Source organism: Elephantulus edwardii, unplaced genomic scaffold, assembly GCF_000299155.1.
Source record: "Elephantulus edwardii isolate Elephantulus edwardi_28Jun2011 unplaced genomic scaffold, EleEdw1.0 scaffold00077, whole genome shotgun sequence".
In the NCBI taxonomy this organism is placed as follows: domain Eukaryota; kingdom Metazoa; phylum Chordata; class Mammalia; order Macroscelidea; family Macroscelididae; genus Elephantulus; species Elephantulus edwardii.
This window is the reverse complement of record NW_006399827.1, coordinates 8,416,811-8,440,053: the sequence shown is the minus strand read 5'-3', so window position 1 is coordinate 8,440,053 and position 23,243 is coordinate 8,416,811. Positions and strand designations below refer to the sequence as shown.

At 36.9% G+C, this 23,243-nt stretch overlaps 1 protein-coding gene across 4 annotated transcripts; it reads left to right on the top strand.

The window, feature by feature from the left end:
• Positions 1-2: 2 nt before the first annotated feature.
• LUC7L3 (LUC7-like 3 (S. cerevisiae)) lies at positions 3-22,530 on the top strand. Of its 4 annotated transcripts, none has more exons than XM_006889283.1 (11): positions 9-135; positions 8,993-9,059; positions 12,187-12,226; positions 12,583-12,727; positions 13,093-13,167; positions 14,065-14,169; positions 15,004-15,165; positions 15,602-15,885; positions 16,688-16,848; positions 20,287-20,480; positions 22,002-22,530. In XM_006889283.1, the coding sequence occupies exons 1-10, from the start codon at positions 37-39 to the stop codon at positions 20,445-20,447; spliced, it is 1,299 nt and encodes a 432-aa protein (XP_006889345.1). In that variant the 5' UTR covers positions 9-36; the 3' UTR covers positions 20,448-20,480; positions 22,002-22,530. The 4 variants fall into 4 exon arrangements, with proteins under 4 accessions (XP_006889347.1, XP_006889345.1, XP_006889346.1 ...); XM_006889284.1 differs by lacking the exon at positions 22,002-22,530 and adding an exon at positions 20,510-20,529 and having other exon boundaries at positions 20,287-20,427; XM_006889285.1 differs by lacking the exons at positions 8,993-9,059; positions 22,002-22,530 and adding an exon at positions 20,510-20,787 and having other exon boundaries at positions 3-135; positions 20,287-20,427.
• The last annotated feature ends 713 nt before the right edge of the window (positions 22,531-23,243 follow it).

The window sequence follows — 23,243 nt, the reverse complement described above, 5'->3', positions numbered from 1 at the left end:
CAGGGCTGGTGGGAGCAGCCGCCCGAAAGAAGCACCATGATTTCAGCAGCGCAATTGTTGGATGAGTTGATGGGCCGGGACCGAAACCTGGCCCCGGATGAGAAGCGCAGCAACGTGCGATGGGACCACGAGAGCGTAAGTCCCGCGGGCCTTGGTCCTGTGCCCGGGCGCTGGGGGAGGGGAGCAGGCGTGGGCTTGTCAGGCCGGGCCTACGGCGCCACCGGACGGTGTGGCTGCAGGCGCCGGGAATCAGGATGGCCCTGGAGGGAGGGGTGGCCCCAGTCTGGGAAGAAGGGAGTCTGTGTTGGTGGTGGTGGTGTAGTACGAGGAAATCACCGCGATGCCTCGGGCGAGTGCAAGCAGCACCTTGATGACGCCGTGAAACGCGGGAATGGGAAGATGCATTAGTAACAGCTAGAGGTTCATTTCGTTATGAAAGGGGGGGAGGGAGGGAAGGCAGATCCTTAACTTGGGTTGCACGTCGTATTTAGAAATGTTGGGCCGAAATCGGTGATCCTGATCTTCGCAGTGGAATCTTCCATTTCCACCCTTAAGCGGAAAATTAGAAAATTGAAAATCGGTAAAACTTTTCGTAATAGTGGCCTGGGAGATAACAAATGTTGATCAGCGTAAAACAAACCCCTTTTATAGATGGTGGGGCGGACGTGAAACCTTTGGTTCTCTGTAACCATGTGAGTTTGGTTACATATAATCCCAGTTGCACAGGTGGGAGGCTTTTGAGGCTCCTGCAAGAGCCCAGGCGGCGAGACTTAAACCTGATCTTCCTCTCCTGGTCACTTTCCACAACTCTCAAGCTGACCTTCTGCAAATCTGTTAGGTTTTGCTAATGTTTTATAACTGGGAGTGTAACCCCTATTTTAAATCCCCCCCCAGCTTTATTTATTAATAGAGTTCTATTTTTACTTTCCTTACCGTTAACATACAGTCAGGCAGCCTGGTAATTTTAAAGCATTGCTCATCAAAATTGAAAGGTAGACGTTGTGTTGTTGTTGGTTTTGTTGTGGGTTTTCCCCCCCAATTTCTTGCACCCTGGTTTTCAAATAGGCTTTGATCAGCTTTCATTGTGCCGTGTTGGCAAGCAGGTTGGTGTCAAGTCAGTCCTTTAATCCCTGATTGCAAAAAGGTGTCGTAGGGTGCTAGAATTAAGTGTATGGATGACATATCGGTCGCTAACCTCCCGAGATGAGAAGTTGTTTGTTTTTGTTTGACTCTTGCTCTGTGTTGCCTCTGGCGCCCCACCTCCCCATTCATTCAGAATTGAAACTAAACATTTTTGCTTGTCTTGGGCTTTTTAAAGCATCTCTTTCCCTTTTGCACGATTTTCTGCTCAAAACTTAATCTAAGTTTTGCAGAGGTGGGTAAAGGGTGGAGGAAAGAACATTACGAAGACCCTGGGTGAGCTTGATCCAGTAACTGTTATAATGAGGGTAGGTGTGTAGGAGTCAGTGAGACTGGCTCTGGATGGGGCAGGCTTCAGAGTTGTACATAGGGTCCCTGTGAGTCGCAGGCAACTCCATGGCACTTAACAGCGACAGGGTATAGGTAGAACATTTGCATTTTTAAGTAAAAATATGCTTTTGATTGTACTCATCACTGGAGCAGCCTGTGCTGCTTTGGCCTGGAACAACATGTTCTGTGAGGAAATGGTTTTTGTGGCAATATTGTATAGGAGGTGGGTGTATAATATTAGCAATGTCAAGGCCCCCAAAGTAGTAACTTGGGCTTTATGTAAGCTAATCGTATAAAGGTGGAAGGAGGAGTGGCATCCACTTCAATAATAGCTTGCCTCCGGAAACCCTATGAACTTGGAGAGAGGATGAAAGGCACCTAAGCATCAAGGACTCTACTTCATAGGGTCACTATGAGTCGCCTGCGACTCGACGGCACTTAACAACAACAAACTTATAAAGCTGCTTTGTTTCAATGCTTCTCAATGATTTGTTGTTTCTAGTGCTTGTCAGAATAGTTTATGGTTTTAGTGACAGATTACATTAATTATAGAATTAAAAAAATGAACTACTGTTTCAGATTCATGTCTGCAGGGAAAAGATTGGTTATGTTGAACCAAAACCAAGGCACGTAGTCTCTTCTAATATGTAAAAGTGTTGCAGGGTGTGATAATCCTCTGCAAGCCTCTGATATAATTTCCTTGTTTGCATATTCTTGCCCTGTTGGTTGTTAACTTTATTCATGAAGGGACATGCAGACCCAGCTCATGATTTAAGACTCACTGTTAGACCAGGCTTAGTGTTTCAAAATAATTTTGCTTGCTTAATTTTTCTGGAAATTTTTGTTTGCCATATGTGTTCTTTCCCAGCACATAGAAAGAGCCATTCAGCAGGGTGGAGTTCTTTTGTTTTCTTTCGGAATAATTGTGTGTCCTCCAGTTAATTCCAACTCTTGGTGACCCCATATGACTCCATAGAACTGTTCTGTGCTCTGTGCTTTGTAGGGTTAGGTTGTGATCCCTACTAGAACGTGTAAGATTAATTCTCTTGGAGCTACTAGTTGAATAGGAATGAATGAAACCAATGGAAAATGCAACACCTTACTAAAACTCCAGTTGCTGTGGCATCTTTAGATATTTAAAAACGGAAATGGAAACTCTTTCATGGTGTTAAAAGTAGTTCCTAGATTATCTGAATCATCCATAGAGTTTAATTGTAGCTGTCAGCCTCACTCCCAGAGATTATGGGTTTTCTTGATTTTGGGGAAGTACTACGGAATCCACATTTTTGAAGACTCTTCTTGGATAGCCTAAAGCTTGTGAACCATTGCTTCCTGACTGGATTTTCAATTACACAGATATCCATAATACAGTTTTTAATTGTTATTACATTGGTTGTAGCTTTTAACAAAAATTTTTATTTTATTATGTGTGTGTGTGTACCGTCAAATTGGATCTGACTGGTACAGGAGGAGATGGCCCCTCCTTCTCTGGCAGAGCATCTGGTGGATTCGAACCGCATATCTCTGGGATCGCAGTGCAGTTTCTTGCCGCTAGGCCACGAGAGCTCTCCTTGGTTGTAGCTTTTGATACTGTATTACCCCATGTTCCTCCTTATCTTGGGCCATGGTGATCTGGTGGTATGATAGGCTATTGGAAGGTTGGCATTTTTAACCCATCACCTCTTCCACTAAAGTAAGATGTGGCAGTCTGTTCTGTAAAGATTTGCAGGCTTTGTTCTGTAGGTTTCCACTGAATTGGAATCAGTGGGTTGCCTGAGTCAGTGAACAAGTAGTACCTGGAGAAGCTTGGTTTTATGGGAAGGATGGATCTTTAGTGTAAATTATAATCCTTTATAAGTGTGTATGTACATAATCAATATCAAGACTGAATCACTACAAATACTTTGCTGGGTTTAGCACTTTATACTTTGGACATGTTAGGAGGGGCCAGTCCTCGGGAGAAGACAACATGCTTGGAAAGGTGGATTGTCAGCAAAGAGAAGAACACCCTGAACAAGGTGGATCGACACAGTGACTAGCAGTTAGCTCTTGTATATCAGAGATAATAAGGTTGGTGCAGGATAAGGCTAGGTTCAGATGAGTCTTTTATAGTGTCACTGCGTTGTAGTTTGACAGCACACATTAACAGCAGCAACAGTACTTTCTAGAGGGACCTCTGGTGTAGTCTGTAGGGAGTTCCTCTGCTAAACTAAAGGTGGCTCATCTGGTGTTTCGAATCCACCTGTGGCTCTGAAGGAAAAAAGATAGGCAGTCCCTTCCCTTGTGATTTACCGTCTTCTGATAACCTGCTGGAGAGGGTCAGCAGTCAGTTTTGACTCCATGACTATATCCTTTGGCTTGACTTGAGTGCTTTAATAGGCATTTCCAGTTTCTTTGTAAATATTTGGATCTGAGGATACATATTTTCACCTTAAATAAGCATTAACGCTGTTCAGGGATTTGTTGACCAACTCACAAACCAAAACCTCCCCCTTTTTGCCTTTTCTTTGATGTTTTTGGATTAAGCTGTTTATGCCACCTTTGTTTCAACTTCAAATGACAGCAGTAATGAGGAAAACTTACATGGTTGCAACTTTGTATCTTGTTTACATTTCACTTGTAATTCATGTGGGAAGATTTCAATGTTTTGCTGGAGAAGATATTAATAACTGTTTTACTGGAAAGGAATCCTGGTGGTTAAAATGCTTGACTGCTAATTGAAAAGTTGATGATTTGAACCTATCAGCTTCTCTGCAGGAGAAAGCTGTGGGTCTTCAAAGATTAGAAACTCAGACAGTTCTGCTTTAGTTAATAAGGTCAGTATGACTTGGAATCAGCTTAACAGCAGTGAGCTTGATAGTATTTTGTTTTATACTGTTAGAATTCTTTAAGATTGTTTTAAGTATAAACCATTAAACTTGATTTTCTCACGGGGTGACTTTACATTAATATAGTGTTTTATTGCATTATAAAATGAGATAGCCTTAGGGAACAATTGATTGGTTGGGCTTTTTTTTTGCTTGTGAGGGTTTTTTTGTTTTTGTGGGTTTTTTGGTGTGTGTGTGGTTTTTTGGTTTTTTTTTTGTAGCGGGAGCCATTGATTTGGTGATAGATACGAAGGGGTAAACATGCGTTCCTAGCACGGTATACTTAATGCTAGAATAGGGGGAAATGCAGGGTTCAGAAAGTATAACTGAGAGAAACACCTAAGCCAAACTGGAGTACTTAAGGAAAGTAAGTGACTCAGGTCATTTTCAGGCAAAGAGTCTCTAATATATATATTTTTTTTAAAAAAAGGAAAAACCCAAAACCAAGAACAAAACACCAACCCCATTGCTATTCACGTGATTCTGACTCTTTGTGAACTTGTAAGGCAGAGTAGAAGTGCCCTGTCGGGTTTCTATGACAGTAATCTGTAAGCGAGCAGACTGCTACAGCTTTGTCAGGTGTGACTGTTAACCTTTTCAGTTAGCAACTAGCTTCACTTATCCTCTGTGCCACAAAAAGTCCCTTACTCGAAACAAACCCACTGCTGTTGCTTACTGTTGGATACAGGTGGTGGGATATGCTGTTGAGTTGGACCCGACTTGTGGCTGACCTTCTAGAAGGTTTTCAGTCCACTCAGGAGATAGCCCGTCTTTCTTCCTCAGGATCCCAACTGCATGCCTTTGGGTTGACATTGCCATGCTAGCCATCCCACTGTTGGCATGTTCTTTGCCATCAAGTCAGAACTGACCCATAGCTGACTCTTCAGTGGGTTTTCAGAGGCAGTTCATCACGTTAGAAGAGATTGCCCATCTTTCTCTTGCAGAGCAGCTGGTGGATTTGAACTGCTTACCCATTGCGTTGGCAGCACAGCCTGACTTGTAAATCCCTGACCACATAAAGATTTACTGCCTCTAAAAACCTGCTGGAGGGTCAGCTATTGGTGGTTTCTGACTCAATGTACATTAGCAAACACCTAGGCCATCAGAGATTGTTAGATTCAGATTTTGTTATGTGCTGCTGAGTCACCTGTGACTCATAGCAACCCTATGCATAATATCTCTGAACCCTGCTGTGTTCTGAGACAATCTCACTATCTCAAACACACCTACCCCCTTTACCCCAGTTACTGTGTCAGTCCATCTCCTGGGTCTTCCTCTCTTGTGCTGTCTCACCATCCTTCCAAGCATGATGTCTTGATTCAGTCTTACTTTAGGTAACTTTGATAGTGTATTGTGTAGGGAGTTGGCACTGCTAACCCAAAGGCTAACCTCTCTAGTGGTTCACATCCACGAGCCATTCTAACAAGGAAAAATGGGCAGTTCTTCCTGTGCAGGTTTTACAGCCTCAGAAACTGGATAGGGGGGTCAGATAAGACTCGTTTCCAACTTGAGGGCAAGAGATCTAAATTGAATGATCAGAGTGAAGAATTCCTATATTGAAAGAAGTTGGATTCTTTATAAGAGGAAGTGTAAATCTTAGCATTTCTCAGTAAATGCTAAATTTACTTCCCTTTTTGTGTATATTTCAAGGCTTCTGTAAAATGTCCTTACATATAAAGATTGATTCCATTAATAGATTAGAAATTTGATTTTGCTAGTTTGTTTCCCATATGATTTTAGAACATTGCATTTCTCTAATGAAAGTAAACCAGGCTATAAAATATAAAAGTCTAATAGATGTGGAAAGTGAAAGCTTGTCCTTTCATTCTCTCCCCCTCACCAAATCTTTTTCCAAAACAATTTAAAAATTGATGTTTCTAGGGAGCTCTAGTAGTTTAGTGGTAAGGAGTTGTGCTGCCAACCTAAAGGCTAGCATCCACTAGCTACACTGTGGGAGAAAGAGGAGCAGTCTCCCGTACAATTTACTACCTCTGACAACCCGCTGGAGGACCAGGCTAGGAATCAGTTCCAAATCAGTGGTATCCAACATAACAAAATACAAATTTATCAAAAATAACTTTTCACATAGTCTGTGGGAGCCTTTCCTTTTTGGCACATGAATCAGTCATAGTTTAACTTTTCCTGGTGGATTTACAGTTTGCATTAATATTGCTGTGGAACTGTGATTTATGCCGCTGGTATTTCAAATACCAGGAGGAGTCACCTATGGTAGATGAGTTCCAGTGGAACTTAACAGACTAAAAACCAAAGCTGACCATCCACTTCTGATTAATGGTCTACCAGAACCCCTAGGAATAACAGTGGAACATTGATACAGTGCTGGAATATGAGCCCCTGAGATTGGGAGACGCTCAGAATATTACTGGGGAAGAACTACTTCCTCACAGTAGAGTAAAATATGTCCTTAAGCTCAGCAGAGATTGTGAGGATGGCAAAGTATTGCATAAGCTTTGAGTGTGTGTCCACAGGGTCCCCGTGAGTCAGTTGACTAAATAGTACCTAACAACACTAAATGGCAGAGAACATTTTAATATCTTTTGAGCCACTTGTATACTAAATGTAGAAATACCGTAACTGATTAAAGGAATAAGCTTTTTATTTTAGTTAACATTTAGTTGTTTTATTTAGCATTTTCGTCTCATGGACGTTGTTAAATTGTCTCTTAGCCCTTCTAACATCAGAGTCTGTTTTATTTTTGACAAATAATTGTGGTATATGTGGAACCAGGGTTATAATTGGAAAGATGTACAGGAGTATACAGTGGAAGTAGTTCAGTTGTTCCTCCTTCAAAATGAGACTTCGAAATATCCTTAAAAACAAAACATTGGGAAGCTCTGGTGGCCCTAGTGGCAAGAAACTGCACTGCAATCCAGAGGTGCGCGGTTCAAATCCACCAGAAGCTCTGCTGGAGAAGGAGGAGACAATCTCCTCCTGTACCAGTTAGATCCAATTTGACAGTAAACACACAAAAAATAATAAAAAAAATATTGACATGGATATTTATACATTTAACTCAGTGTGAAATTGGATTCTGACCAAGACTATAAATTGCACTGGAGAAGATTGCCCATTCCCCCACCCCCCAGCACCTGGCGTATTCTAACTGCTAGAGAGGCCTTTGGGTTAGCAGCACAACTCCTTGTAGATTGATTATGGCACCGTCATTCCCTTAAACATTTAAAGTGAATGTAAAGTTTTTTGAAAAAACTAGACTTTAAATATAAACTAATAAAACATTTCATAACGGGAATTGAAAGTTTAAAAAATATTTGCAAAAGAAAGCAAGTGACTCCGAGAAAATGAGAACTGAGACTAAAATGGAGAGAGACTTGTACACCAGTATTCATAGCAACATTATTCACATTGCAAGAACATGGAAACAGCCCATCTGTCCAACTACAAATGAGTGGATTGAGAAATGGTGGTACATTCACACTGTGGAATACTATGCAGCACATAGGAGCAGTGCTTTTATAAATTACTACCTAACTTGGGAGGGACTGTGGAGAGCATTATGCTGCTTGAGCTAACTCAGTTCCATAAAGACAAGTACTGTATAAAACCATTATTGTAGAGTGAGTATGATAATATATAAGGGGTGGGGGTTGGAAGTAGAGGGGTGAGGATGAGTGTGAGGGGGGTGTTAATCAGTGTTGTACAGTTTGATGTGTGTAGGGGTGAAGGAAATGGGAAAGATCTTATGTGAGAAACAATATATTCAAACTTTGTAAATAAATTAGTATTAAATTTTTAAAAAAACCAAGAAAGCAAGTTGACAGTCTTTAAACAAGTAATTCTTTTTAAAAAATGGTGTTTAGGTTGCAAAGAATAATATTAAGTATTGTTATTGTGTACTATAGAGTCAGAACTGACCCATAGCTTACCCTCTGGCAGGTTTTCAGAAGCAGTTAATTGCACAGGAGGAGATTGCCCATCCTTCTCCTGCAGAGCAGCTGGTGGCCTCGAACCATGTGCCTTTGGGATTGCAGCACAGCTTCTTGCCACTAGGCCACCGGAGCTCCCTGTTATTAGAAGAACATTTAAAGGAAAAGAATCATAAAAGGACAAAAACCTGAGGCTATAACTAGATAATATTGCAAACTAAATCTGTGTTGTGTATTAATTTAATTCTTGTTGCCTCTTAAAAGAACTTCTAATTGAAAAATACTTCATCATACGTGATTTAGACACTGGGATGTCTTTTCCAGTATTTGTTATTGATATTGTGGAAGAGAAGTATATAGTAAAATGTTGATGACTCTTGTCATTTTTGCATATTTTTCTTTTGCTGAAATTCAGACATTTAAAATCTGTTTATATAATAACCCAAGAGATAGAATTGTTTATATTTTTTCTTTTAAAAAAATTTTAGTGTGTGTGTGTACCATCAAATCAGATCTGACTGGTACAGGAGGAGATTGTCCCTCCTTCTCCAGCAGAGCATCTGGTAGATTTGAACTGCGTACCTCTGGGATTGCAGTGCAGCTTCTTGCCACTAGGCCACCAGATCTCCCTAGACTTGTTTATATTCGTCATTGAAACTTGAATAAATCAAAGAAAATTGTAAATAAAATAGTTCTTTAACGTTTTTCTTGAATATAGCTTATTTTGAATTGTACCCTTGTTTTCCCTAGGTTTGTAAATACTACCTTTGTGGTTTTTGTCCTGCCGAGTTGTTCACAAATACTCGTTCTGATCTTGGTAAGTGAGTTTTCTGTGTGGTTTTCATCAAATTTATGGTTGATACTTTTATAATTGGTTCTTTATAATTTTGCAAATAAAGGTTTGCTGGTAATTTGCTGCTTGGCTTAATTTTTTTAATGTGTTTCTTAATGCCATTGTGATTAAGCATGGTGACTTAATTAAACATAACATGTTTATTTCCACTCCCTCCCAAAACCCTATTAAAATAAAGTTTTTTAAAAAAAAGATGTAAATGGACGAGGAGATAACATTAAGATGCCAACAAATTTTTGAAAGATGACAAGTGGATGGAGAAGTAGCAGCAAACTCAGAAGAAAAACTGTTCTCTAAAAGCCTGCAGAAGGGAATACTAAACAGAAGCAAGTGCTTGATCTACAGAACCCTGCACAGGCTCAGAATTTGGAGGCACCAGGTACCATAAGAAGGCAGGGTTGAGTTATGGGGCTGAGAAGAAAGCTTTATCTAGTTTAGAGTTTATCTGAACACTGTTGACATACACTTATTTACTGCAGTTGAGTCAGAACCAACTCGTCATTGACCCACCACTGGGTTGTTGAGGCTGTAAATTGCACGAGAGATTGCATATATTTCTCCTGGGTTGCTGCAGGTAGATTTGATCCACCAGAGAGGCTTGGCCTTTGGGTTGGCAGCACAGCTACTAATGTACTTTCATCTATTTTGTCTGTGATATATTTTTTGCAAATGTATTCTTTTCATTTTCCACCAGAGCTCCCTAATGACAAATGCTGGTGTTATGTACTGAATTAAAACCAACTCATAGCTTATCCTACAGTAAGTTTTTCAGAGGCAGTAAATTGCACAGGAGACGAATGCCTGTCTTTTTACTAGGTAGCAGCTGGTGGATTCAAACTGCATGCCTTATGTTGACAACACAACTCCTTACCATTAAGCCACCAGTTTCCCTAATGACATAGGTTTAGATAATTTTTTTTGTTACAGAGAGTTGTCCTGTGCATTGTAGAACATTTACAAGTATGCCTAACTTGCCACATGTCCCCTAGAGAACCATCCCTTAGCTTAATTACTCAGACTCATAGGTCCTGTGTATCTACTGGTCCTACCTGCTAACCTCTATACTTTACTGTAAAATAGGTTATTTTTTGTAAATTGAACTAGAGAGATTAGTTCATCTGAATTACAGAAAACAAACTATAATTTGAAGAAGTGTCTTCTGAGTTCTCCCAAAGATGGTATACAATCAGTACCATAAGAGAGAAGTTCATTCATTATGCATAGTGCTTGCCTTAATATATTAGGGGACACATTAAAGAGTCTAGATATTGGGATACCAAACATAGTACAAGGAAGTAGTAAAAATCAAAATGAAGCTGTGAAAGAGATAAAAATGAGTCTATATTCTTAATAGTGGGGTTCTCCTATCCCCTTCCTCTGCCCTGTTCCTAGAAGGATACAGCCAGATGTTTTTCCCCAGGCAGAAGATATGAGGATTCTTCTCTAGTGAAAGTGAACAAACAGTTCCAGACAAATGATCTACAGGTACTAAACCCTTGAGAATCTTCTAAAAGAAAGACTTACTGCTGGGTTTTCCTATTGATAAAACCCTTTAGTTGAAAAACTACTGGTCGTACCAACTTCCATTCTGATTTTAGATGTGTCTTTAATTGCAAGCCAAGGAAGTCCAGAATTTGAAGAAAACCTTCAACATGGAAAAATTAACCAAAATGAACAGGAAAAAGGATAATTCCTTAGAATTGGAGATAATGTGGAAAGAAGCAGGAAAAATGTTTGTTTTTTAGTCTTAATATCCTTTGATGTGAAGATAATTGTTAGAATAGAATGCTGTAAAAGAATGTTTAAGAGAACCTTGGAAATTAGAGCTGTAGATATTTAATATAAAACTAGTAGAAAGATTTGAAAATAAAGTAAAAATTTGCTGGAATGTTGACAATAATAGTATTGGAGGGATTTAGAGAGAATTAATCCAGGATCCCTAGTATCTGCTTGAGCTCCAGGTAAACTGGACAAAAAGAAGGAAATTATAATGGAAATATTCTCAGTCTCAATGATAAGACCTTTGAAGTGCTCCTTGCAATAAATGAAGAAAAGATCTACACAAAGGCACATCATCATGAAATTTCCTATTATCAGGGATAAGGGTGGTTAGGTCCCTAGATTGTAAATCACAGCGGCTTCAGACTTGATAACTCAAATTTTGAAAATACTGGGAAAATTCTCTTAAGGTTCCAAGTGAAAATAACGGCTGTAATATCTAGGTTAGCTGTACCTAAATACCAGTATATGTATTTGAAAAAGACATTTTTAGACATGTTAAGGTCTCAACATGGATCCTTTCTCAGGAAGTGCCACAGAACATGGGCGTAAAACAAGGGATAGAAACAAGAACACCAATGAATTGCATCTAATGCAGAACAGAAAAGAAATTTCTCAGGATGATGACTTTATAGGAAGTAAATAAGCAGCCCTGGTTCATGAAAATCCATTGTCTGAAATATTTTTGAGTCTTGTGGGGAAATTAGTATTGAAACAGTTTTTAAGGCTGAGTTGTAGTAGCTCAAGATTTGAAAATAGTTAAAAAGCCTACATAAAGGGGAAATAATTCTAAGAAAAGTATGAAATATATGAAATGTCATATAATACTTTTTAATCAATGAGAAATACTTGCTTAGTCAAAATATAAACACTTGAGTATTTGTTTAAGCTAATATTTTGATGTCTAAGACTGGTAAACAACAAGAAGAAAAAGCAAAATAGACTTTAGGGAGGTTGTTAGATGGCTGTTGAATAAATTCCAGTAGAAACTTCTGAAAAAGTGAAATTATAGCTTCTCAAATAAATGTCAGCAGCAGTTCAAATCCATAATCCGTTTATATAATAGTACTCCTTAGTGGCAGTAAGGAATAGTTGATTGTTTTCTTATATTACATCACCACCATGTATTAGCCTTGAAGAGTGAGGAGACCAATTTTCATGTTTGTTGAGGCATTTTGCGTCACTGTTTAGTATTAGTATTTTTAGTGTCTACAAACTAGTGGTAAAATTTTTGTCTTTTTTTAAACCCAACTTTTAAAAGATTGCTAATGTTAAATTATTGTATGTATTCTTATTTCTCTTTGTCTTCTAGGTCCATGTGAAAAAATTCATGATGAAAATTTACGAAAACAGTAAGTTACTATTTCTTGTCATTGGATGGTAAAAATAGGGAGAAGTAGCAAATGAATATAAAGTGAATGATAGTAATCCTATCCACTGGTGAGGATTGGAAGGAAATTAAATGTGAGCCTCAATTTTATAAGATTTAGCCTAAGTTCAGGGTCCAGTTTAATAATATAGCTGATGTTCAAGCCTCTATATTTGCCTTACTGTAAAATCTGTACTGTTAACCAAACGTAATGCTATAGTGATTTCCCTTTCCTAGGATGATGGGCAACCAGAAATTCACTTTTCCTATGTGTGGGTTATTTTTCAATTGAAAATGGAAACTAATATAGAAATTATAATGCTTATTTATTCTTACCAGGTATGAGAAGAGCTCTCGTTTTATGAAAGTTGGCTATGAGAGAGATTTTCTGCGGTACTTACAGAGCTTACTTGCAGAAGTAGAACGGAGAATTAGACGAGGCCATGCTCGTTTGGCATTGTCTCAAAACCAACAGTCTTCTGGGGTAAGCATGAAATGAATTTCTAGGATTTAAGGTGTTCGCGTTCTTTGAAGACCTCGAGATGTCTGTTTGTTTTGAAATTTATCTTCCTTATTTCTTTGTGTTTTTAAAAAATGATTGTTAAAGCTCATTCTTTTTTCTACCACGTGTTTATTATTAGTAAATGTAAAATGAATTTATCATAAGACTTATTAAATATTACTGATGAATTATTTAATATGGAAAATAGAAATTTGATGAACAGAAAATATGTGAGTTTCTGTACTTATAATTGATATTTTAATAACTAGATATAAATATGTGTATTTGTGAGAATTTGAATTTTTTTTTTTGTTTTTACTTAACTGATGATTTATTTTCTTCAACAGGCAGCTGGCCCCACAGGCAAAAATGAAGAAAAAATTCAGGTTCTAACAGACAAAATTGATGTACTCTTGCAACAGGTGAGAATTCTGTGCATTATTTTTGGAAAATGCTTGGAACAGACATTCAACCAAAAAGATACCAGCGTGCCAAATAAGTGGGAAAGATTCTTTGTGTAGTTATTCTTTAGGGAAATTAAAACTTTGAAATCACAATAAGATGCCAACTAAATACCTAACAACATAATTAAAATGAAAAAGACCAGCTATACTAAGTGTTTATGAGGTTACAATATACTGTGTAAGATGTTATAGCCACTTAGGAAGGGAATTTATCTGCCTCTTTAAAAGTTAAAAATGCAGTACTAGCCATTCCAAGTCTTGGGTGTCTGTAAAATCAAAGTATGTTATCTTTAAAAAAATTTTATATCAGTGCTCGTAGCAATTTTATTTATAGTTAGCCAAAGCAAATAAGATGACCAGATTAGAAAATGCAAACAATAGCGAATGGCTAAATTATGTCTACATGCAGTATCATAGTATTGACTATGACTTGAGAATAAAGAAATAGAACTGTGTAATTCCGAAACCAAACCCTACTGATTTTCACTTGACTCACGGTGACCCTATAGAACAGAGTAGGACTGTCTGTCTATGGAGTTTCCAAGTCTGCAGATCTTTACAGAAGTAGACTGCCATAAGCAGTTTTGTGGGTTCAAGCTGCCCACCTTTTGGTTAACCGCTGAGGGCTTTAATGTGCAATTTCTTGTGTAACAGTTTTTATCAGTAAACCTATGAGAAACATCAAAAGAATTTGTTAAGCCTAAAAGAATTTTAGGAAACATATTATAATCAACCTTCTCGAAAGACCTCAACCCAAGCCCAAACTGTCCTACATGCTAGTGAAGGTTGGGAAATAAAGTAGTTGGGATAATTTGATGAGAAGGGAGTATTGACTTATTTTTTTTTCTTGCTTAGATTGAAGAATTAGGATCTGAGGGAAAGGTAGAAGAAGCCCAAGGAATGATGAAATTAGTCGAGCAGTTAAAAGAAGAAAGAGAATTACTTAGATCCACAACCTCGGTAAGAAATAGTCTCATTTTAAATTACTCATTGTAAAACAGTTTCCTAATGCTTTTGATCAAGAGTCCACAAATCTGTTAGAGGGCTGTATCATAAATATTTTATGATTATAGACCACAAGAGCCCTGCCGCTGTAGAATTCTGCTGCTTTGTCATGTATTAAGTTTAATTGACAAAAACAGGCCTCTGGTTGTTCATTTGCCAGTCCTTCCCTTAATCTTAAGGAACTTGAGAGTTTTTTCCATTTTAATTACTCATTAGTGAATCTTCAATCAAAATTGCCATACTTTTTTTAAAAAAAATTTTTGCTATACTCGTAAAATATCTTCTTAATTGTTTAAGCAATTTTTATATCTATCTACCTATCTTTTGGATAATTATGGTATAAGATCATTAATCCCAAATGCTATGATAGACTACATTTAAGATGATTGTTATGGACCCTCAAGTCAGAACCAACCCATAGCAATGGGATTTCAGAGGCAGTAAATTATACAGGAAGAAATTGCCCATCTTTCTCCAGTGGAGCAGCTAGCTAGATTGGAACCGTGTGCCTTTGGGTTATCAGTGCCCCTCTTTACCACTAATTCATTAGAGCTCCCTAAGATTATGTTTAGTAAATTCAGTTCCTCAAGTATTATTTTTATAATTAATAAGGAAACCATACCTTTTACTTGTTGATCCAAAGCCAAAAAAGTGAATTCAGGCTAAAAAGATAGTATTCTGAAAGATACCTTGTTCTAAATGTTCTATACCTTTTTGAAATTTGTTTAAGGTGTTACCCTCACAGCACCCCCCACCCCTATTTTAAAAGTAACTAACTTACTGTTTCAGACAATTGAAAGTTTTGCTGCCCAAGAAAAACAAATGGAAGTTTGTGAAGTATGTGGAGCCTTTTTGATAGTCGGAGATGCACAGTCCCGGGTAGATGATCACTTGATGGGAAAACAACACATGGGCTATGCCAAAATCAAAGCTACTGTAGAGGAATTAAAAGTAAGTTTCTGATATTCTGCTAATATATAATTATTTGACGTGATATAATTCCTGGCATCACTTTATCTTCCATCATAAATGTCAGCAAGTTAGCAAGAAGAGTATCCTCAGAGGATTTAGTCAAGTAATGGTACTATATGTGTATTTTGTGTTGGAAATTTTACATTCTTCTTTTAAAGTACTAAATTCCCTAACTTTGTACCAAGTGTCTCACTTAGGTGACATCTGTTTGACAATATCTTTAAGATTGTTACTGTGTCACATTGAGTTCAAGCCGACCCATACCTGATCCTCTAGTGGGTTTTCAGAGGTAGTTAATTGCACTTGAAGAGATTGTCCCTCTTCTCCTGTGGAGCAATGAGTAGATTGGAACTGCATGCCTTTGGGATTGCTGTGCAGCTAGAATTGTCTAAAAATCCAATTTTTTTTTCCTCAGGAAAAGCTAAGAAAAAGAACTGAAGAGCCTGATCGTGATGAGCGTTTAAAAAAGGAGAAGCAGGAACGAGAAGAAAGGGAGAAAGAGCGGGAGAGAGAAAGAGAAGAAAGAGAAAGAAAAAGGCGAAGAGAAGAGGAAGAAAGAGAGAAGGAGAGGGCTCGCGACAGGGAGAGAAGGAAGAGGAGTCGCTCCCGGAGCAGGCACTCGAGCCGGACTTCTGACCGAAGATGCAGCAGGTCTCGGGATCATAAGCGATCACGGAGTCGAGAAAGAAGGCGAAGCAGGTATATAAACACTGAGGATAATGCTCAGCATCACATGCAGAGTGAATGGTAGCAATTGTTAGTGTTGTTCCTTGGACTGGGAATTGTACTAGGTAGAGCTAAGCACTTTAATGTGAGCTATGAAAATATCCCTGAGTTTGTGTGTTCAGGGCAGTGTCTTCACTCTGAGCAGTCTATGGAGCTCTGACACAGTCTTAACGGTGTCAGTAAAAAAAGACTAGACCAGATGCTTTTTTTAAGTGCTTTTCTTCTTGCTGATTCTAAGACAACTTTTTTTAAAAGAAAATTTTTACTATTTTTTTGTGTGTGTGTACCATCAAATTGGATCTGACTGGTACAGGAGGACGTTGCCCCTCCTTCGCCAGCAGGGCATCTGGTGGATTTGAACCGCGTACCTCTGGGATTGCAGTGCAGCTTTTTGCTACTAGGCCACCAGAGCTCCCTTAAGATAATTTTTAAATTATAAATTATTTGAATAAACTTAGCTACTTTTGCTGCATAGGGTCGCTATGAGTCGCCTGCGACTTGACGGCACTTAACAACAACTTTTGCTTTGAACAGCCAAATATTTTTTAAAATTTAGCAAATTATTTTAAACAAAAATAGGAAATTTGCAATTTATTTATAATTCTGACCAAAGTTCACAAGAAAACCTAGCATAATTTGAGATAAATTGAATTTAAGAAAGAATGTTGAGTTCTAAGAATTGGAAATAAAAATATATTTTATTGGTAAATTGGACTCATTTTGCCTCATCATAATACAAGCTGAAGTTGCTTTCTTTTTGTTTTAAATTACTAAGAAGTAGAGATCGACGAAGAAGCAGAAGCCATGATAGATCTGAAAGAAAACATAGATCACGTAGTCGGGATCGGAGAAGATCAAAAAGTCGGGATCGAAAGTCATATAAACACAGGAGCAAAAGTCGAGACAGAGAACAAGATAGGAAATCCAAGGAGAAAGGTTAGTTTACATGAGAATGTAATTCATTAAGAGCCCATATTCTCATAATATTGTTTTCCCCTATAAACACTCTATTTCCTGGTTAGAGACATTTCTTGCTTCAGTGCCCTTTTTTCAGTCAGAAAGAAACAGGCATTCTCCGCTTCTCTTTCCATTTGTGAGATGACCAGTACACTGATGTTTTTGTAAATTACATTAAGACCACATCTTTCATTTGGTAGCCTGAAAATTAGGATTATTATTGTTGGTTTACCTTTGAGTTGGAACCAACTCATAGCAGGTTTTCAGAGGGAGTAAATCATATAGAAGATTTCCCATTTTTCTTCTGTGAAGCAGCTTGTGGATTTGAAACATGTACCTCAAGTGTTGGCAGCACAGTTCCTTACCACTAAACTACCAGATCTTTTTAGGGTTAGTGTCCTGTAAAATTATGTTACCTTGATTACATGGATACATTTTTTTTTTTAAATTACAGCTTTATTTTCTGTGTCTTGCAAAGTGAATATATATTAGTGCATTGGTCCTTAAGTATAGCGTTCATTTAATTCCCTAATTAATTTCCTAGTTATATTTTGACTCTTATATACATGTGTTTGAACCATGTTTCTTACTGAGTCAACATGCTCTTTCCTGCTCTTTGGCTTTCTTTGACTTCCCAGTAACTGGTTTACTCTGTTGTTAGAACTATTAATGTGCTTTCATCCATTTTGTCTGTAATATATTTTTTGCAAATGTATTCTTATCTTTTAATTTTCCTTTTTTAAAAGATAATTGTCAGGGTTTGTCTTCATTTACTTTCTTTAGTGTCTGTCTCTTTATATTGACTGAGCTTTTCTGCTTTGCATGTGGTTTTGTGAAAGGCCTGATTTAGTTTTGTTTTGCTTATTCCATCCTATTGTACCTGTCTGTGTCCATGTGTGACCCCCATATAATATGTATGCTCCTGTCTAAGTTTATTAAGCCATCATTGTCTGTAGAACTATCTTAACTGCCTTCAGTTTTTCCTAGACTGACTTGGATAACTTGTTGTATAAACAGTGGACATACTCTTTTGTTTTCTGCTTTTATTCTTCCCTGAATAAATACAGCCTCTTTTACAGATAATTCTTTTAAATATATTGGCTTCTTTTTTAAAAAACAAAACAGCCCAACATGGAAATAGGATGACATGAAATAAAAACTACCACCACAAGCTTGAATATTTTTCATATAACTTCCACAGTTGCTGTAAAGGGTTAATTGATTTTTACATTAATTATTAGTTTTGGTTGGTTTTTTCACAATAAGGAATGATATGCTACATTAGTCAATAGAAAGACTATATATCACCAAACTTTTTTGTATAATGTGTTTTTTAAGATGGAGGGCTAGCGCTACAAAGCTAAATAACAAATGTAAGGCTTCATAACTTCTTTTGAGAAATTTTATTCTTGTTATTTTAGTTGCTATCTGCTGTTTAGCATATGTTTTTCTTTAGTTGGAAAATGTTTTGTGGGAAATGGCACTGGCCTAAATAAAACAAGCATTTCTATAATTTCTAGATGAAGCAAAAACTTCTATTTATCTGCAATCCTAATTATCTGTAATGATGATGTCACAGAAGTTGATCAAACGTGTTTAAGCAAAATGAACTGAATTATGTTTAGATTGTGCACATGTGCAGACAGAATTTTCACTGAGACTTAGAGAAAGGAGAAAAGACTTGACAGGTAAACTTTGTGTCAGGCACATCTTGAATGACTGGGTATGCTGTATAGGTTTAGATTTTCAACCTTGAGATCTCTGTTAGAAGTGATGCAGTTTTTTACATTTTTCAAAATACTAAGTATATAAATGACTAGGTTTGGGCCATATTTAAGCCATCACAGATATTTAAATTGGCAGATGAGTAGGAGTGAGTTCTCCAGACCCAATGATGAAAGCAATTTATTCAATTCCACAAATGAAAACACACAAAGTTCTTAAAACAAACCTATATAGGGTACTCTCTGTCAAGAGAGTTTACCTTTTTCTTAATCTGTAGCCCTTAAATCCACTACATATTGTGGATGTCCTTAGGACTATTAAGATCTACCATATTTACATAGGGCAGAAGATAAGATTATTGGACTGACTACTAGTCCTCTACGGGGCAACAAGACGACTCTTCTTCATTGAAGCTACCTGTGTACCGGAGAAGCCCATAAGGCACAAAGGGAGGACTTTTCCACAAGGTCAGTTAGAGCACACTGTATTGGCACAGTTCATGCAAGTGGACAGGCATACGTGAAGCAGATCCTGCAGCAGTTAGCTACTTGGGTGTTGCTTTGTGTTTTTTGGGAACTAGATTTGCCCCTTCACAAGAGAACTCCAGTTCTTAGAGTCTTTAAAATAGCTCCCTTTCCTGTGCTATAGTTTTTGTTTCTCTCTCCTGGTTTTGTGTGTCTTAATTACTTTGTCCAGAATCTGTATACAGAGTTTTACTTCTCTGAAAGCATCTTTCTTTCTTATGAATTACTCAGCTTGTAGTTTTTCTTAGTTTTAGGGAGAAAATTAATTTCAGAAAGTTCTTCTGGAACAATTTCAGTAAAAATCCTGTTAGAACAATACTTTAAAATGGGTGAAGCTCTAAAATATTCTTGTTTTGTGTACCACTTTTGCCTCTAGGTGGAGATTTTACCCATAGAGAAAATAGTTGAATTTTACTCTATTCATTTGCTGTGGAGTTGAATTTTTATTTGTCCTTTTGGAAAATTAACTTCCAGTTAGGTCTGTTTTCTTAGTAAAGCTTGTTTTTCCTAAGAGTGAAAATATATACATACAGTTTTGCATTTTAAAAGATTAAAAATTGGGTGAACATGGCAACTAATTTTTTTTTTAAAAATTATTTTATTATTTTGTGTGTGTGTGTGTGTGTGTGTACACTGTCAAATCAGATCTGACTGGTACTCGAGGACACTGTCCCTCCTTTTCCAGCAGAGCATCTGGTGGATTTGAACCACACACCTCTGCAACTTCTTGCCACTGGGCCACCAGAGCTCACTTAACTAAATACAATTTTTTTTAAAAAAAACCTTTTATAAGTACTGCTTTTACCCTTTAATGTAATAACTTACCTTTTCTGAATGTAGTTTTTGTATGTTTTTGCCTGCCTTTTGTTTTTCCATTTTACCCAAAAAGAAGTTTATTCCAGTAGTAGACACGTACTACACATGATAGTTGCTTACCAATTTGAATTTTCCTACTTACATTTTGAATCCTTTTAAAATTCTCTTTCCTAGCCCTCTTTCATATCCACAGATTATAAATTTTATCCCTTTGATAGACGAGATGCATCAAATTTACTTGCAAATCTGAGGGAAATAATTGCTTCTTAACTCAATTGTTTCATTTTTCAGAATTTCATGTGTTTGTTGTATTTTCTTTAAACTCCACGGTCAATGTCTTCTTTTATGGCAGAAAAGAAGGGATCTGATGATAAAAAAAGTAGTGTGAAGTCCAGTAGTCGAGAACAGCAGAGCGAAGACACAAACACAGACTCGAAGGAAAGTGATACTAAGAATGAGGTCAATGGGACCAGTGAAGACATTAAATCTGAAGGTGACACTCAGTCCAATTAAAACTGATCTGATAAGACCTCAGATCAGACAGAGGTAAGTGTATTGTTTCTCACTTTGATTAGGGCTTTTTGTTACTGTTTGACAGTGCAGCGTAAGTATGCACAGATGAAGATGGAACTAAGCCGAGTAAGAAGACAAACAAAAGCATCTTCTGAAGGAAAAGACAGTGTAGTCCTGCAAAACATTTTGAGGTACATTGTTTTGTCTCAGCTATTTTGTAGCGGACTCGTGCCCCCATTAGTGTGCCTCTTTGGAAATATTGCCCACATTTGTAATATAGTCGACATTGAAAAGTTAATTATCCTTTTTTTAGGGATTTGCTGTCATTTCTTTTTTTTTTCTCCTTTCTTTTTTTTTTTTTAAATAAAAGGTTGAATTGTTTTTTATTTTTCTTTTTATTTTTGGTATTAAGTCCATCTTGTGTTGGTACGTTGGCAGAGACATATGCTTTAAAAATTTAAATATTTCTGAGGCACATGTTGGACTACTTTGTTTTAATTAAACTGCTAGTATTTCTTTGTCAAGGATGTTTCTAGTTTTTGCTTTATTGCCTTGCATTCTAATGCAGTTTGTTCTGTAACTCGAGAGCCAGTAGCATTGGATTGATGGAAGTGTAGGGTTTATGAATTATTGCAGCTGACTACCATACCTCACACAGCGTTGGTGTTGTGAGCGGCCCATGAAAAGCCAAATTAAAAATCAAGGATTCAGTCAAACTAAGCAGGTACTCATGCCAGGTACTCCTTTCTCTACCCACATCCATGTTTGAATGCTATTGCCTGTGATCTTTACGCTTAACTGTTGTGTATCTTTTTTGTTCTTTACAAGAAGCACAGAGGGGTTTTTTGTGTATTGTGTGAAAACTATAAATCAAATGTTAACAGAATGGAATTTTTTTTCAACTATATGTAGGGATGCAGTGGTGCCCAGAATTAGATATCTTTAACGAGTTTTAAATACAATAAACACTCCATATTATTCGCCTTGTTACATTCAATGCAATTCTCAAGTCTTTAAGAGGTATGTGTTTAATATTTCCTACTGTGTAGGAGAATTTGCAATCAGCCATAGGTATACAGGAGTAGTCATTGGCTGATAAAGCAACAGTGATTAACAAAGACAAACACTGGAATCTGAAATAATAAGGAACTAATGATTGAATAGAATGAATTTGGATATTTAAAGAACTCTTTCAATCAGATGTTGTAAGTGTTCTTAAAACCTATAAACTGTTCATCCTTTGGGCTAGTGGCATGGGATCAAGTATTCCTAAAGAAAGGAAGTACCAGTTAGTTTCTTAGTCAGTGGCATTCCTTTTCTAGAAGAGCATTAGTAGTGTTCTTTGTGAGCCGTATACACATAGGCAAGGCTACACAGGCGCATGGTGGCTTTAAGGACCCCACTGATGCCTTGACTATTTAGAAAGAATACAAACATTCACATACCCATGTTAGTTATACTTAGCAGTTAGTGATTGGGCCAATAATTAGTAATAAAAATTAGCTCTTGTACATGTTGCCTAATTACCATTTTTCCCCAAATTTTGCATTGTAGGACTACTGTTCGAAGATTTTTTGAAGAATACTGAAAACGGCATAAAGTGAAGATCAACATTAAAATGAGGTGAAAGAAAGCTATAGTGGCATAGAAAAAGTATAAAAGCTCAGTTAGTAGTTTGTGGGGTTTTTTGTTTGTTTTTGTTTTGTTTTTAATTAAAAGTAATTCAGGACTCATGTGACCATCTAGATTTCAGAACATGTTAATAGCATATATGCCACTGAAAACTTAGGTCCTGTATCATATTTTTTTTTCTCTTAAGACTTTTTAAGAAATATTACCCAAACATGTGGCTTGCTCAGTGTTTAATTGAAAGTTTTCATTCTTGGACTTTGAAAACAGGATTAAACGTTAATATTTGTGTGAATCAGACTAAGCGGAATTCCATTTTTACAACTCTGCTATACCTAGCTTTTGGATTTAGAAGTGAAATAAAGTATCTCTGACTTTCTGTTACACACTTGATTGTCTCTGTCATTGAAAGATTTAGTATTAATCTTTTTCTAATAAAATTATTAACTCTGAACTAGTCCCTTGTTTTAAATATAAGAGATAAACTAGTCAAGTGTTGGATAGAGTTTTATCTGATTTGTTCTGTTAAAGATAAATTTTTACAGAATTTCCAATTTGTTTAAAATAATGGTGCTTCAATTTTGGGAGGTTATGAATAAATTTGAATTTTGCTTTTAATAGTAAAGATGTAAAGTAGAATAATATATTTTTACATTCATGAGGGGTTTCTTAAGCAATATAAAATTTAAAATATCCTAATAACACATTCTCAAGCAATGAAATAATGATCTAGAAGAACATTTGCAAATTTTTAACTATTTTTGGGTCATTGTTTTAGATTCTGTATCAAGATAAGTAATCATTAAATCTGCTCTTGTCAGTTTAGAAATGTTTATTTCTTTGTATGGGGTCTGTAGTATGTATAACAAGGATGCTTAAAGAAAACAAATGATTCTTAAGCAACTGATTGTTTTAAGTCTTATATAAGGAGATTGGCAGCATGCTTCTATCTATAGCCAATTTTTTCAACCATGTAAAATACTGAAAACCAGCTGCATGTATTACTGCAGTTTCTGTGCTTTATAATTTTCAAAATACTGCCATCAGTGTTTTTTTTTAGATGGGGAAACTGGGTAGTAAGTGATTTAAGTGACATGTCCAAGGTCATATAGCTCATATAGATGGAGAGCTAAGGCATGGAATCCAGTTCTGTGCTTCATGGTCCAG

Excerpts from the sequence above, each read along its gene's own strand:
- LUC7L3 (XM_006889283.1), top strand. The coding sequence starts at position 37 with ATGATTTCAGCAGCGCAATTGTTGGATGAGTTGATGGGCCGGGACCGA. Across the intron at positions 15,166-15,601 it reads CTACTGTAGAGGAATTAAAA|GAAAAGCTAAGAAAAAGAAC; the intron begins GTAAGTTTCTGA and ends TTTTTTCCTCAG. Across the intron at positions 16,849-20,286 it reads TAGGAAATCCAAGGAGAAAG|AAAAGAAGGGATCTGATGAT; the intron begins GTTAGTTTACAT and ends CTTTTATGGCAG.